This window comes from Diaporthe citri, assembly GCF_014595645.1.
Source record: "Diaporthe citri strain NFHF-8-4 chromosome Unknown scaffold_2, whole genome shotgun sequence".
Taxonomy (NCBI): domain Eukaryota; kingdom Fungi; phylum Ascomycota; class Sordariomycetes; order Diaporthales; family Diaporthaceae; genus Diaporthe; species Diaporthe citri.
The window spans coordinates 4,959,473-4,975,157 of NW_025064847.1; the positions used below are offsets into that span (position 1 = coordinate 4,959,473).

Here is a 15,685-nt window from a genome sequence, read left to right on the forward strand (position 1 = left end):
ACACAGCAGGTGACTGTAGAAAGCAGCCGGCCTGGTCGGGCTGACCGGGTCTGCCGGATGATCGTGAGCCCACACAGATCTGGATCTCGGGACTTGTTCTATAGCCAACACTTGGCATTCCAAACTTAGGGCTGGGACCTGCAGGCTGATCTGCCAGCCTCGTCGGGGCTTACCAAACAAGTCACCGCTGCCGGTCTAATCAAATCTGCAAGCGGGCATGAAGAAACGCGGCGCCAGATTTGGATCCACTCGACAGCGCCTCAGCTTCCAAGGTCTTGGCAGGTCTCACAGGGTGGCTTCGCGCCCAGCATACCTCGTCATCAGTACTAGTAGACGTTGACTCGAACACCACCCATTTTTCGGGGCTTGGCGGTTGGTGATGCTTGGCGCAGACTGATTTCTGTGCCTGGCTGAGGAGCCTGGCCCGCCAAGACAATCGCAGCTGATGGCAAGAAAGCCATGCCAAGCCAACGCAGGCGAACGAAACAGCGACGAGCGGGTCGACCGGGCTTGGCACTCGCAGCATACTCTATTCATGGCATGGCATAGCGTCGTGGTGGTCAATGGCAACTGCGGCTGTTTTGAGGATACTGTAGAGTCAGGACGGGGTCGAGGGCGAGAGTGAGGACGACAAACATCAGGACAGGATGGGGGCAAATTGTGCCTGTGCAACTCGCCTATCTAGCCTCACAATGGCTAGCCATGTGTGAAACAGACGCGGCAAGCCATAAGCGGCGGCTGTTGGGCCGAGTTGGGTAGGTCAGGTAGGGTTGGGTTGGGAGGTTGGGCACTGAGTTGGGTCTATTGGCGACCAGAGTCGAGATCGATTTCAGACGGGATGGCACAGGGCATGCACATGGCAATGCACATGGTTATGCACATCATGCCCTGTGTCGTTGTGTCCCCCTGTGCCCATGCCAGTCCCCAGGGCCATGGCCATGCACCCCCGGGAGGCTTTACCGGGAAACCCGTCACAATCTGCCTGGGACGAGCGCGCGCTCTACATCGACATTGGCACTGGCACTGGCACTGGCACTGGCACTGGCATTGGCAGAGGACATCGGCATCATTCACCAGCACAGACGCTGCAGCCCAGCTGCGGGCACGGACATGGCCGTTGTTCGGCGCCCCAAACATTGGAAACAGATCCGTTCCAAGCAACCCGATGGGCGTCCTAGCAGTTCTATTCCCAGTCAGACTCCAAGGGCCCCCTTTTGTCGACTGCGATGCAGTCAATACACCGTCAGTGCCGTACCTTGCTACAGTACCAATAACGCCCGTCTTCTCTGCCCGGGCATCAACAGTTGTCCCCACACCACACACCACACACAAACCACACCCCCCTCCCTCCCTCAGCAAAGCTGCCAAGCACTGTCACCTCCACCACCCCTCCCTGCACCCTCTCATGTACTCCGTACCCTCCACCATGCTCCGGGGCCGGGGGTGGAGGGCGGGTGGGCTCGATTTCACTATGCGAGGCCGTGGTACTGTCCACACCATAGCATCGTTTTTCATTCGTCTGTATACGTACGGTACAGGATGGGCCCGCCCCAACTCCCCACCTTTCGCATCTGATACCACGGCAGCCACTCGTATCACAGCTTGGCCGTGACAGCAGCCCCACCAGGGCCGTGAACGATTCCGGTCAAGCAGATGGCAATATCGCGATCGTGCATTAGATCACACGAGGTCTGGTAGTGTAGGTGTGTGCATGTGCTTGTGCTCCTGTATGCGCCTGCGCTTACGCTTGCCCCTTGCGATGGCGGCCCTTGTCGGGCAAGGCACACGCCCCCATGCCAATCCTAACTGCCAGATGCCAGATGGCAGACGCAGGAGTCTCATGCAGGAAGGGTCCTTCCTCGGGCGGGAAATAGCACTTTGTGGCATTCAATGACAGACATGGGTTGCTTGCAAAACGGTACAGCACTGTCTCTCCCACCCGCAGCCGCAGCCGCAGCCACACACGCAGCCGCTCACGTACCGGAGCCCGGACCACTCATACCTGCCTGCAAACCCTTTGCGTGCCTCCTCCCACGGCCACGATGCCACCACGGCACCTGTCTACTCGTGCAACATCCACCGGTGAGAACACAGCCGGGCATCCGGGAATCCGGGCAGTCGGACAGTCGGACAATCGGCGAGACCTATCGCCGACTCGGACCCAGACGGCCAAAACAATGCTCCCGTGCCTGGCCAATCAGGTGGCTCCAAGCGACGACTTCATGAGAAGAACTGACTCGATCGCGTACCATTCTGCGAGGTTTTCAGTGCCGGAAAGTGCCGGCTGATCACAACAGAACAGGGACTGGGCAGGCCGGGACGCGACTGGACAGAAGCGGCGAGCATCGCGGGGAGAAAGGGACAGAGAAAGAGGAGATGAAGGGTGAGGGGCGGGTTTTGCTGGAGACAGCCCTTCCACGTGTTTTGACGAAACCACACCGATGCTACCTAATAGACTCTGCTGCTCATATTGCAGCAGCATAGGTGGGTGTTCCACGGCCCATGACCCACGACAAACTGGAACACAATTCTCCTACTCCGTGCACGCTCGTCCCTGCCGGCGGACCCCAGCGTGTCCGTGCTCCCGCCCCGAGCCCGTCCTCCTCCTCCTCGTCCTCCTCCTCCTCGTCCTCCTCCTCCTCGCCCTCCTCCCTGGGCCCTCCTCCACTGGCCGTCATTTCCAGGCCGGCGCCTGCAACCATGGCCACCCACCGTCCCTGCCAGCCTCGATGGCCATGAGATGAGCCAGCAATCGGGCATCAAGCAGAAAGTATGACCTGGACTGGACACTAGCAGGACGACTGTTGCATCGCGAGATTGCGGCTCGTAAAGGTGGTCTCCATCTGATCTTGCGCGCCCTCCGTGGTGCCTAGGGGGGAGGGGGAGTCAGTCTACAGGGCTACCTGGGCTGGTGGACGGTAAGCACTCGCTGTCCTCCTTGTCCTGGCCTACCCGCTCCGTTTTGGAGCGACGCCGGTGAGGATGACCCAAGTTCCCTTCCCGCGATGCTTTTCTCAACGTGGTCCAATATTCGCCCTTGTTCAGCCCGCATTGGCGAAGCCAATTGATGAGAACTGTCTCCTCTGTTGCGGTTATACCAAGCAATTTCATCTTTATTACGAACACTTGGTCCAAACAACGCATCCTTGCGCTGGGCCACGACCAGACGGCTACTGTTACTGTCATGAGTCGGGCATGGCCCTTTGTTCGGTGCTTCCTTCGGAGCCGGCCCATGATACCAGCCGGACCAAACACAACAACAGGACAGACCAAGCAGCATGGTCACATCTCGGTCGACTGAGGGCTGAACTGTCAAGCATCTGACGGCGGACACGACAGGCCCCTTGTCGACTGAACAGTGTGCCTCCCGTTACTCCTCGCTTCGCTGTTGTAACCCAGATATCAGCCTCCGCTCGTCATCCCTTATTGCCCATTAGTGTAATGACAGCGCGCGCTGCCGTCGTACATTGCCCTTTTTCGAACCTCATATGGTCTAGCAGGTACAGTTTTACTGGCTCCCAAGGGACTCCACAGCTGCACATGATCGTCGTCTCATTTGGGCCTTATCACGTTCGAGCAAATTCAGCACCTGCCAAGCAACTCATCATTGATCAGTGAATGCCCCCACCGCGGCATCAACCTCGCCAGAGAGACATCTCCTCCTCTCCGTCACGGCCACGAGGCCGGCCGACGGGTGCGTTTCTTGGGGTCCGACGTGAGACTGGCGGTGCTAAGAAGATAGATAGCCTCTGGCGACATCGATACCGGGAACCAACCGATCCGTCGGCTCTGTTGGAGAGGACTTTGGGGCTACTTCGCGACATCGCCTGCTGGTGCTGCTTCTGCTGCTACTGCTAGCTAGCACTCGGGGCGGGAGGCTAATTTGGCGTCCACTGGGCTGGTCCTGGACAAGAGAAGACGCCGGGGTCGTCTCGTCCACCTCATCAATGTTCCAAGGTCGGTCTACAGCACCGCTAAGCCTTTCTTCCCCCGTCCACTCCCACCCAGCCCATCCTCGCCGTCGTCCCCCACTCCGCCCTCCGTCGAAGCGACTCTTCCCATCTGCCTACCCCAGTTCCCACCCAGGCGTCATCCCTCCACCCCTGCCACCCTGCCATGGACAAGGGAGCCTGACCTCAACGATGTCCTGCCCAAGCCCAAGTCCAAGTCCCCGTCCAAGTCCAGGTACTACGGTACCGTACCTCTCTTCCCGCTGCTCGTCGCACCCCCCAGGACTCGCTCCCACTCACACACCCCTAGGTACCCACTGCGAGAGTACATTGGAAAGCCCAGGGGAACCTGCCCATGCCTTGTGCTCCCCCAAAAAGTCTAAAAGTGCAGTGGATTGTCCTTCTCATGCCCTGTCCATCCTCGCACTGCAGAGCTTTCCTGCACAAGCACGAGCATCGGACCGCAGCATACTAATAAGCTGTAGGCCTCTTCTTGTCTACGCCGTTGCTGTCTCTTCGATCTCTCTTGTCCAATCCCAGATTCACCTCACCGCTCCTCAGCCACTGCTTCATCAACAAGGCAGACCGACACTCGCCCGCCGTCTTTGTTCATGAGCAACCCTCGCCACCATCAGCAGGCCACTACATATTGTGCCCTCAAGTCTCCCGGCAGTTGTCCCTCACCAAGACGGCTCCCTGAAATCACGGCACACAGCGCACACCTTAGGAGTGGAAGGGTGGTGTTTCTTTCCTGACCAGCACCCGCATCCGCAACCCGCACCCGAGCCAAGCCTGCCTCAGCTTAAGCTCCTCAGCTACATCCAGCTCCAGGCTCGACGTCTTGTCGGCTCTGGGCCAAGCCAGCCAACCCGGGAACTCCAAGAGCCAGGCGCAACCCTACCACGCAGCAGGGCACGTCAGGCTTCAACCAGGGCCCCCATTTGTCACTTTACATAACACGCCGATCTTCCGCCCTCCTCTCTTGTCCACCTTCCTCGTCGTCGGTTGTCGTCATTCCTCATCCTCTTCAGCCTTTGGGTCACATACTGTTGCTCTCATCCAAGGACTTGTACACCACATCCTCCAAAATACTGAGGCGGCGTGGTCAAACACATATAATCATAATTCCCTCCTCCAGCGCTGACAGTCAGCCTCTTGGAAGCCTCGCCCGGTCCTGCGCTACTGCTGTTTACTTCACGATTCCTCACAATACTTGATGCCTGGTGTGGTCTGCACAAGGCCCCGCCAGCATACCTTGACAGTCACCGCCGACAACTGCATCGATGCCCTCCGACTTTGCTCTCCAACAGGGTCAACCACCGCTGCCACCCGCCATGGATGATCTTGTTCACCAGCAAGCACACCACCCACAACCCCTCCCTTCCCCATCAACACCGACCAACAACAATGTCCTCGCTCCCAGCTGGCGTGGCATAGTCATGACCACGTATGATGCCCTGCGAGTCATCGAGGCATGCCTGAACGGCCAGCTCCTGCACACTGCCCGCCGCCCACACGATAGGGAACGCGACTCCCTGATCCAGAGCGGCAATGTCTTCGTCTACGAGGAGTCCTCCTCTGGAATAAAACGGTGGACCGACGGCCAGAACTGGAGCCCCAGCAGGATCCTAGGCAACTTCCTCATCTATCGGGAGCTGGACAAGAACTTCCCCCCGGGTGATAAGAAGAGGGCCATCAAAAGAAAGAGAGACGGCAAGCCTGAGCTTTCAAATGGAAACTCCAACATGACCGCCTCCCCTGGCTCGGTTAACGACGAGAGGCAACGGGCGCTTCTTGGGTCGCTGATCGACTCCTACCCCTTCAAGGAGGGTGGTCTGATCAAGAAGACCATCAGCATCAAGTGGCAGGGTGTGATGCACCATCTTGTCAGCTACTACTCTCTCGAAGACGCCAGCGCGGGGAACCTACCCACCCCATCACAGGACCCAAAGCTTCTCAGCATCCGGCCTCGCCATGAGCTGCTCGGACAACAGGATTTCCGCGTCCCGGTCGAGCAAGAGGACCCGCGGATCATGGACGAGCGAGCTCTCATGCTCGGCATGGGCTACGCGCCACAGTCGGGCCTGGAGCGCACAATGTCGTTGCCTCAAATGCCGATGATGCAGCCGTACGGCACCCAGAACCACTTTCACATGCCCATGCACATGCACCAACCCATGGGTTCCAGTCTACAACTTGGAGGCCACTTTGGTCACTCGCAAAGCGGCTTCGTGCCCTGGGACCGGCCTCGCGCGCCATCGATCAACCTTCCCACGTATCCTCCTAACCAGGGACTGCCACACATGATGGACGGTGGCAGCAAAAGAAGACGCTCAGAGGCCTACGACAGTTCTAATGGCGCAACGGACGACCTCTTTTCACCCGGTGGCATGACTCACGCAGACGTGCCAAGGACATCTCACCATTACTACCAACCAGCAACCTCATCCTACGCGATGCCATCGTTGCCCTCGACATCCATGGGACCCGACTCCTCTGTGGAATACAGGCCATCGGTAACTTCCATGGCGCCCCCACCACACGCGAGCGCAATCTCGGACCCACCAATAACGACGATGGACTTCGCAGCTCCGTCTGTGACCACAATGGCACCTCCAGTGAGTACAGCTCTTGCTGATGGTCTTCCTGGGGTGACGCTGACCTCCATACCGTCGCTCTCTGGCACTTCTATAGACGGATCGCACCGCGATTCCCACTACTTCTCATCGCCCAACTTCGCCAGTTGGAGCTCTACGCACGACAGCAACTCTTACCTGTCGGCATCCGGAAGATCTATGAACGGTGCCTGGCCTCATGCCTCGCAGTCCGGCACCCACCGATAGGGGGCTTCGACGCCACCCCTCAAGAGGGTGACTTGCCGATTTGCCCCTCCTAAGGCGCGCACGGGCTCAGCTTGTGGATACAAGCCTTCGCAATTCGACACGCGGCATTTTCTTTTGTACGCAGGTGTACGGGTGTTTTTATTTTTGGTGACTTCGGTACGACTGTGATTATTCTGGTCAAGACGGGATATCAACCCTGGGACTACGGGCGGCTCTTGCGTGTGTGTGTGTGTGTGTGTGGGGGGGGGGCGTATTGGGAAAGACATGTTCTGTGCAATTCTGGCGTTCTGGCGTGGACACCGGTTGGGAAACAAATGGGACCAAGGATACCAGTTCGAGTGACGCCTCACTCGAGTGCGCATCCTAACAACACGGGCGGGCGGCGAAAGGGCGGGTTCAAGGGCTCGCCCCAAACGGCGTTTTCAGAAAGAAGGGCACCACCAAAAACGGGAAACGGGACGAAGCCCGGCGAGAGGGCACGTGCTCAACTTTTGTGCATTGATGGGGGAAGGGGAAAACCCCCCGAGGGGTGTGAGGGAATCAACCGGGGGGGGGCCGCATTGGTTATTCATTCTTCGTTCCATTCAAAATTATCACATATTGTTGGCGTAGGGAGTTTCTTCCCCCTTTGCCAGGAAAGGTGGCGATTGACAGGTCCCAGGGGCCAGGAGTGTGTGGTGTGGGCTAGGAGAGATCCCAAGGCATGTGGTCACATGGCGTGGGATGAAAGCAATCCAAAATTCTTGTTCTCCTGGGAATTCGGCGTCACCGATAATTCGGATACTTGTGGTTTTCTCCCTTATCACGTCAAATACTTCCATCGTCGATACTTTCCCTCGGGAGACCACATACTGTGCTGGGAAAACGGGTTGGAGCGTGTTGTTGGGTGGGGGTTTTCCTGCTGCATTGGGCAGCAGGAGAGGAAGACTCCTGGCCTGAAGCAAGCGTATGCCAGCCATAACTACCTAGGTTAAAACTACTTGGTGTAACAAGAGGACAAATGTCTACGGTTACCGCTTTGGTCCTCGGCCGACCCCTCCAAAACGTGACCAAACTACAAACTACTTGTCCGAGGAGATGCGGTCGGGTCATGCCGACCGACAAGCGCCTAGTGCACTTTGTCAGACAGCTAGGATGCGGACCCCAACCAACGCCAACCAACGCCAGCCCAGCCAGGGGAAGGAAAGTAACCAAAAGAAACTAGGTGACGGTTTTTCTTGCGAAGCTCCCCCGAAATTTGTCCTCTCGTGATGCATTCGCGTTTCTCTTTTGCTCTATTGACTCCTATTCCTCCCTGACATCTCGTTCCGTTTTAGTAAAACTGGCACTTGTGGGTGGTAGTTAGTACGTAAGAGAACAAGTCAGGCATGGACGGATACTTTAGTGTCTGGTGCCATTTATGGAAAATACTAGTCTTGATGTCGTAGAAATGCAGCGTGGGTGAAGTAATGGCGAAAAGGGCGGATGCACCGGCGAACCAGGAGAGTCGGGCCAGGCTCAACATCACATCACGCACGTACACCACGCATGGGGGAGGGCAAGAACAAGGGACAGACAAAAGCCTGAGCGCAAAGAGCGATATCCCTCAGCGAGGGCCACGCCCCGGGCCACGCCCCGGGCCACGCCATGCCAATCAGCTCGCAGCCTTTCCTCTGTTTAGTTTTGAGTTCACCTGTTCTTGCACGTCCATGGGATCTCCTACCCCCTCCCCTGGCCTTTCTTTCGGCGCTGGCTAAGTCGTTGCAAGCTATTTTCTGCCCGACTGGTGTTCCCTCGCTGTTGTGGTTTATTCACCTTCCTCTCTTGTTTCAAGACTGTGCTGTGCATACATGCCCGCGCGGGCCAGCCAGCGCGCTGTTCATCAGGGGTGGGCTGGGCCCAATAGGCACAACCACGGAGCAGGCTCCCAGGCAGTATCATTGAGGGTTGTAACCTGGTGGGTGGAAAAGTCAAAAAAAGTCAGAGGCGTGCATCTCGCGACTCCGTGTTAAGCTTTGGCGCTCCGTTGACAGACCGGTTGGACCCTTGGTTGCGGCCAGGACAGAAGGGCGTGCAGCGTTTTCGAGGGCACTGCTACCAGCGCGGTGCTGGGTGCTGGATGCTGCAGAGGACGGAACCGTTCTGACGCGGAACCCGGCTGGGCTAGGGGGCAAAGGTTGATTGATTTGAGTGTTCTGATGGATGGGTGGATGGATGGAGGGCGGAGAGGAGCGCCGTTGCGAACAGACAGGGTGCTGCATCCGCTCGCATTTCCTCTGATTTGTGTTTCCGATGACACCCAGCCTCTCCTCACACTCTCACAATCTGGCCCCTCCCCCTCCCCTCTTCCCACGCCCCCTCCGCTCCTCCTGTTCTGCCATCCGCTGTGCGCGACTTGTGCTGCGGATGCTGACCGCACGCAGGTCACTGGCCATGATGGCGGCCCAGAAGGTGCGTCTGGCTCTGCACAGTGGCCAAGGTCAGGGCAGCTAGGGATATCAGGCGAGCTAGTAATATCAGGCCACTTTCAGGGGACCCGGGGCCGCTAGAGATGGGTGGTGACTTTGATGTGCATGGGATCGGCATGGGGACCCGTGGCTGGCCCCTAATGCGAACATCTGTCTGCTTGCCTAACAAGCTATCCCAGGCAACGGGGGGCCGGGAGGGATCACGACCGTGACATGACGTCCAGCCTAGCTGGCGTGCTAGTGAACCCGTACTCTGACTACGCATCGCGGATGTGGGACAATTGCGACTTGACCTGGCACTGCGACCTGACGGATCGAGGCGATGGCCGATTCTGTCCCAGAGAAGAGCCGAGCAGAGCGACTAGTGCCGGCAACGTACCTGCAGTAATTTGTGACTTGTCAACGCGATCGATCTAATTGACCTGTTACTCGAGCGCTTGCAGGGCTGAGGAATCGCAATGGGCGTGGGGATGTGACGACCCAGGTCCTGGATTGGCGCGTTGGCGCACATATTGACACCCTCGAGGAACGATATAGATGACGAGGTAGCGTTGTTTTGCTGCAGTGCCTAATAAGCATTTCTGGCCCGTACGGATACTTGCACGGTACAGCACTGGTCGTCTTGCCCTCAATGAAGGAGGGTCGGGGACAAGGTGCTGGGGGAGCCGAGTTGCATGTTTTAGGGGATCCGGGGCCGGGCTTGCAGGCTTGCAGGCTTGTTCAGACGGTCTGACGGCAAGTCTGTTATGGAACACACCCAAGGCATGATATCGGGCATGGTTGCTTAGCTTCAGATCCGGTGGCATCAGGCGCGGCTGCAGTAGCCTCAACTTCACGCCCCCCCCTCCCCCGGCCCTTACCCCCTGGTATTCAATACGCGAACAAAACAAATACAGGCGTATTGGCACCTTGGATGTCCATTAGACGGAGGCAGGTCGACCAAGGCAGCTCAGGCCGCTCTCCTCCCCGACGTCCTGGAGAGAAGACCGGTTGGCCAGGCCTCTGCAGGCCGGATTTGACCTGGCTGGCCTGGGGTGTCTGCTGTGTTTTCTCTGCGTGTCTGTGCTGACGACATCGGAGGTTTAATTGACACTGACACCGCGTTGGTTTGATTTGATTCCATGACCTGGGGCCAGGGACAGGACCAGGGACCAGGGACCAGGGACCAGGGCCTGGAGTTTTGCATGCACATGGACTTGTTCTGTATCAGTGTCCGTCAGGTTTGCAGGTTCGCAGGTTTGCAGAAACATCGTGATGGCGCGAATCGTGACCAGGGATCGGCTAGGTCAGAGGATGACTAGCCTCTGCCTCTACCCTCTGGTGGTGGTGATGATTGTACCAGGCTGCATGATTCCGGATGGCCAGGGCGGGCTGCACCGCGTGTTGTGGTGGGATTATGAGGTCGTTGCTGGCTCAGATCTGGAACTCTGCTGTAGCGTGCCCTGGCCTGCTGTGTTGTGACATTGGTTTGTCGGATATACTGGATGTCGGGTGCACAGGGGGCTACTTCGGCTGATATCGTCATCCACTCGGCGACTGGGGAAGATGAGGCTGTCGAGTGCGATTGGAGCTTGAGCAGATTTCTTCAGCAGAGTTTCCGTCAGCCAGCAAGCGAATGCGAAGGTTGGCCGGGAAGCCCAGGCTTCGAATTGAGGAGGGCACAAGGAAGAAGTGATGACGGGCCAGCACTAGCACTAGCACAAACGTGACGGTATGGTCGCAGTGTCATTCATGTGGAATGATTGTAGGTGTGTCAGTAGGAGGCCACAACAGGCGCAATATCTACAGCCTGACTCTCCATGCATGTTTGGTGCTCTTGCTCCTTCATCACCCACTGTGCCTTCCTGTACACTACAAGTAGGAGGTGCATCAGGTGTGGGTCACCAAGCGCCCCGCGGTAGCACGGCAGGTACTGTAGTCGTACCTATCAGACTGCCAGATTACTCACACCCGGCAGGCGGACAGGGGTGTCTCGGACCACAATGAGGCTCTCGCGCTGGTGGGGTTGCAAGCCTGCAGCAATCGGTCCACTTTGCGTGTGATAGCGCGTGTGCGAGTTTTTCTAGGTGACGACGGTGAGGACGTCGACGTCGTGAAGGCCTGAAGCAGAGTACTTCGATGCAGCGGCTACGTGCATCCTGAGCCAGCGTGGGTCATCTCGTGGCACTGGGACTGAGACTGATGAATTGGATCTGAATCTGAGCCTGAATCTGGACTGGATCTGCATCTGCAACTTATTGGCCCTCCTCTACTGTCAGACTACTACGCTGCATACGGGGTGCAACACCCGCATCCACACCACGCCGTTGCCATCGCCGTCTTACATCCACGCCAGCCACTCTCGCGCGACACCTGGCATCTCCCGTCACCTCCCGACCCCGCCAGACCCCATCAGACCCCAGACCTGCCATTGGGTTGGGCCGGCAATGGTGTCTGTCGTTTGAGTCAAGGTGCCCAGAGCAACGACAACAGCACGACTCCCCGCCGTGGTCCGGCCGGCGCTCGACATCATCTCGACGCCGTCACCATCTGCAGGGGCTTCCAAGGGGACGGCAGTGACAGTAAACAGTGTCAAGACATCTGTGCCGTGCATACACACAGGTGCCATTGCGGCTGAGCTTGTCAGGCCAACTGTCAAGAGCCTGCCAAGACACACAGGATACTGGAAGACACGCAGCACACCATCACCACAACCACCACCACCACCTCCCATCTCTCCTCCAATCGCCTGGCACGCGCGCTTTGTTTCCGATGCAGGCACCGTCAAAGCGGCATCGACTTCCTACTGCTACTCATTGCTCCTGATCGCTGACTGGGGCGAACAACGTCAACACCCTCCTCCACCACCTCCTGCTCCGACACACAGACGCCTATCGCCTACGGCCATACGTGCCATAGCACAGCTGCAGTTCGTCCATCCGCACCTATCGCAGCCCTGCGCCTCGTGTGCTGTGGGGTCTTGCTTCTAGCTGTTTGTTTCAAGTTCCTCTCGAGTCTGCGGCAGAACTCTTGTGCCCCACCACCCAACCATTCCAATCCATCCCCACGCCCTCCATTTAAACTATTAGGCTTTTCTGGGGGGGCTTCCCTAGCAGATCAAACGCCCAACGGCTCCAAGACCACGGATGAGATCCCGAACAGGGATGCAATAGCTGCCCAACTGCCCCCTTTGCTCTCCTCGCCCTCACTACCAAGTAGCCGCTCGCCTGGCTCGGCTCCGTCCCTGCCGGCTGGAAATCGCACACCGGGAGGCTTACCCAGGCAGATACACCCACCACCAACCACCGCCAGCACCGCCAGCGCCGGGCAACTCGTCGCTCAATGTCCCTCAGGATCACATGTCAGAGCGCCCGCGCCCTGCTCGCCGGGCAGGGCCATCAGCCCTCTCTCTGTCTCAGGTTGCCGAACACCTCCCCACGGCACCCTCTGGCTGCCGTGTCGGGCCCCGCGGCATCGTTCAGATGTTCCACCACTCGCTCCCCGACCCGAGTCGTTTCTGATGCCTCGCCTTCCTCCACTCCTCTTGGCATCACCCAGCTGAGGACATTCGTCTCCGTCACACGGCCGCGGTGGAAGAGCGAGGAGCGGGACCCAGGGTAAGGCAACCCCTTTCCCACACCTCATTTGTTCCTGCTCTCCCAGCCTTCCCAGCCATACCTCTCATCCCGGTCCGCTCGAGCCCGAAGAGCATATCGGCATATGACGAGCCGTTCCTCCAACAGAGCATCGCGATCATTGCTTTCATTGGAGTCGAGCGCGATGGGTCGCCATGACCTTGCCATGCCTGCCTACCGATGATGTCCCTGATGAGATGCCTAAAAATCCCCACCCGAAGCAATGCTCGCCTTTACTAATAACCGAGTCTCGTGTAGCTTGCCGTCCTCGTCGGCATCCCAACCCGGAAAGATTGCCAGCGTACTCAAAAAGGCACTCCCTGTTGCAGCCCATGAGAACATCTATACCATCCCTAACCTGTTGACTGCATCCCGGCTTGTTTTGGCCCCAGTGATTGGCTACTGCATTCTACATGACCACCATGCCTGGACTCTGGGCTTGTTTGCCTACGCGGGCATCACGGATCTCCTTGACGGGTGGATAGCCCGGAAATGGAACCAGGGCACCGTCGTAGGCACTGTCATCGACCCCATGGCTGACAAGACCCTCATGACGGTCTTGACGGTGGCTCTGGCGATGAAGGGCGGCTTACCTGGTGAGTGAATGTTGACTCCGCCCCGCGACAGAGTGGAAAGCCGCCGTTCTGGTAATGGGCTTGCCCGTCCTGTACTCATCCCATCATTGTCAACCGGGGACAGTTGCAAGTCAAGTCCCGTGTCGACGAAGAATCCCCATGTTGTGTCAACGTTGATCTTGAATTCGGGCTAACATGCCTTGATGTCAATAGTTTGGCTAGCTGTTATTATCCTCGGTCGTGATGTTGCGCTTGCCATCTCGGCCATCTATTTTCGATGGATCTCTTTGCCACCGCCAAAGACCTTCATGCGATACTGGGACTTCTCGTTGCCGTCTGCAGAGGTACACCCGACAACCATTAGCAAGTACAACACTTTCCTCCAGCTTGCGCTGATGGGTCTTACGACAATGGCGCCTCTGGTTCCTGTTGTGTCCGGTACGCCTTTGACTGTGATGCAGTAAGTGATTTTAGAGCTTCTCTACCCGCGCTTTCTCTCCTCATGTCTGATGAGATCATTTCATCACGGGGTCTATTTAAAGTCGCGGCACTCGAGGCCGACCGACTGATGATGAATGGGCTTCGCCTATTGGATCAGATGGTCCATTCCGGCCCCAGAGCGCTAGGACTTCACAGCAAGCCCATGTGGGACCATCATCAGCTGGCCATATTGTCTTGCTATGCATAATCACTATCGAATCCCGACGTGAAGTCATGAAAGGGTGCAAGAACCTGTGAGTAAAGAGACACGGAGACTAACGCGATGTCATCATAGGTATGTTGTTGCCACTACAACAGTTTGGAGTGGGGCTAGCTATGTGTATAGCAAAGACGCCGTGAAGATACTATCGCATGATGAGATCAAGGAAAGGCAAGAAGGCGGCAAACGTCCGTGACGGATGTAAGCGGCCTGTCTCACCAAGCAAGAAGTTAGGTGGCCAACTCTTGCGGCTGGGCTCTACCGACGGTATCATACCATTATGAGACATCAAATGCTCATCTCGACCGCCCGAGATCCCCGGCTTGTTGATCGCACAAGCGGAAGGAATCAGCCCATTTGGAACTAGACGATCCTCGAAAGGCTAGCTGTCTACAAGAAACAAGAGAAGATGACTGCACTCACACTATCCTCGCCATGTCGATGAGTGTGTGTGACCCGTCCCCAAATGGCACGGACGAGCACGCAAGGTCGACTATATCTAGCCAGTGGAGAGCTAGCATACACGAAATACTTGCTTACTGGTCGGCCCTTCTCTCAAAAAGTATCATGGCGAGGCTGAACACATGGGCCGCCTTACACTTCCCAATATATGCCCGGGGTGTCCTAAATGTGCCGAACATTTTTTGAACAGCGATCGCCTGGAGCGTGGGCACTTTGTGACGCCAGCAACCAATCACGGGCTTCTCGTCAGATGCCACGTGCGTGTGCTGTGTTGACAGCCAGGGGTGGTACACAGATATGTTGGTAGCACGAGCAAGAACTCGAAACTTGTCATTACCCCCCACCCCCCCCCCGGCTGCCACAGAAAAATATAAAGCTTTGCCAGTCGCGCGATTACCACAGTCTATACCTATTTTTGCAAGCAAAGAAAGCGTACCCGATGACGGTCAAAATTCGACATAACCATGGGGGTGGGAGTTGTCGATGTGTCGCTAGCTGCTTGCTCCATTTGTGCCTGGTTGGGCTAGCCTCGCGCTCGGGCTCGACCGTAGGCTACTGGTGGATGAAGGTGTTCCGATATACGTATAGTCCCATATACGTCCGTGGTCTCTACCCTTGCATACCACTCGCTAATAAAACACCAGCCGAGAATGTTTCGATAGACGAGTGATCTACCGCCCTCGTGTTCATGCTCGGTGGCGACGGGGTGAGGGGCACTTAATCCCCGAAGGCCATGCCCGCCCTTCCTAATAAGGCGAATATCACTGGGTCGGCCGACAGAAGTGCGAGACGTCCTGAGCGCGCGCTCCCTCTCCTCGCGTGGGACGCCACAATTGCTACCCTCCGGAGATGTAACACATTTATGTACGGCATAGGAGTCGTGCTGGAGCCCGGCTCTTCTCCCCACGCACAAGACACCAATAACGAGGCTGCTAGGGCGATGCAAGGGTGGTAAGCCGGCAGGTGGGGCCGGGCGGCGGCAGCAGGGCGCTGATGATCCTCGACGTCGATCCGAAGATCTGCCAAAGCTGTTGTGTCACACGAGAAAAGTCCAGAACTGGCGTCCAGAACCCCGCCCCCGATTTGACGTCCTG

The 15,685-nt window shown here is 57.4% G+C and overlaps 3 protein-coding genes across 3 annotated transcripts; 2 read left to right on the top strand and 1 right to left on the bottom strand.

The window, feature by feature from the left end:
* Window positions 1–2,448: 2,448 nt before the first annotated feature.
* Window positions 2,449–2,702, bottom strand: INS49_006912 (uncharacterized protein; the record flags this gene model as incomplete). Its single annotated transcript, XM_043167679.1, has 2 exons — window positions 2,449–2,456; window positions 2,519–2,702. The coding sequence occupies 2 exons, from the start codon at window positions 2,700–2,702 to the stop codon at window positions 2,449–2,451; spliced, it is 192 nt and encodes a 63-aa protein (XP_043028823.1).
* Window positions 2,703–5,284: 2,582 nt separating this feature from the next.
* Window positions 5,285–6,793, top strand: INS49_006913 (uncharacterized protein; the record flags this gene model as incomplete). The annotated part of the gene is made up of 1 exon (XM_043167680.1): window positions 5,285–6,793. One exon carries the CDS (start codon window positions 5,285–5,287, stop codon window positions 6,791–6,793), a length of 1,509 nt encoding a protein of 502 aa, XP_043028824.1.
* A 5,768-nt stretch (window positions 6,794–12,561) lies between these two features.
* INS49_006914 (uncharacterized protein) lies at window positions 12,562–13,893 on the top strand (the record flags this gene model as incomplete). Its single annotated transcript, XM_043167681.1, has 3 exons — window positions 12,562–12,836; window positions 13,113–13,450; window positions 13,643–13,893. 3 exons carry the CDS (start codon window positions 12,562–12,564, stop codon window positions 13,891–13,893), a joined length of 864 nt encoding a protein of 287 aa, XP_043028825.1.
* Window positions 13,894–15,685: the final 1,792 nt, after the last annotated feature.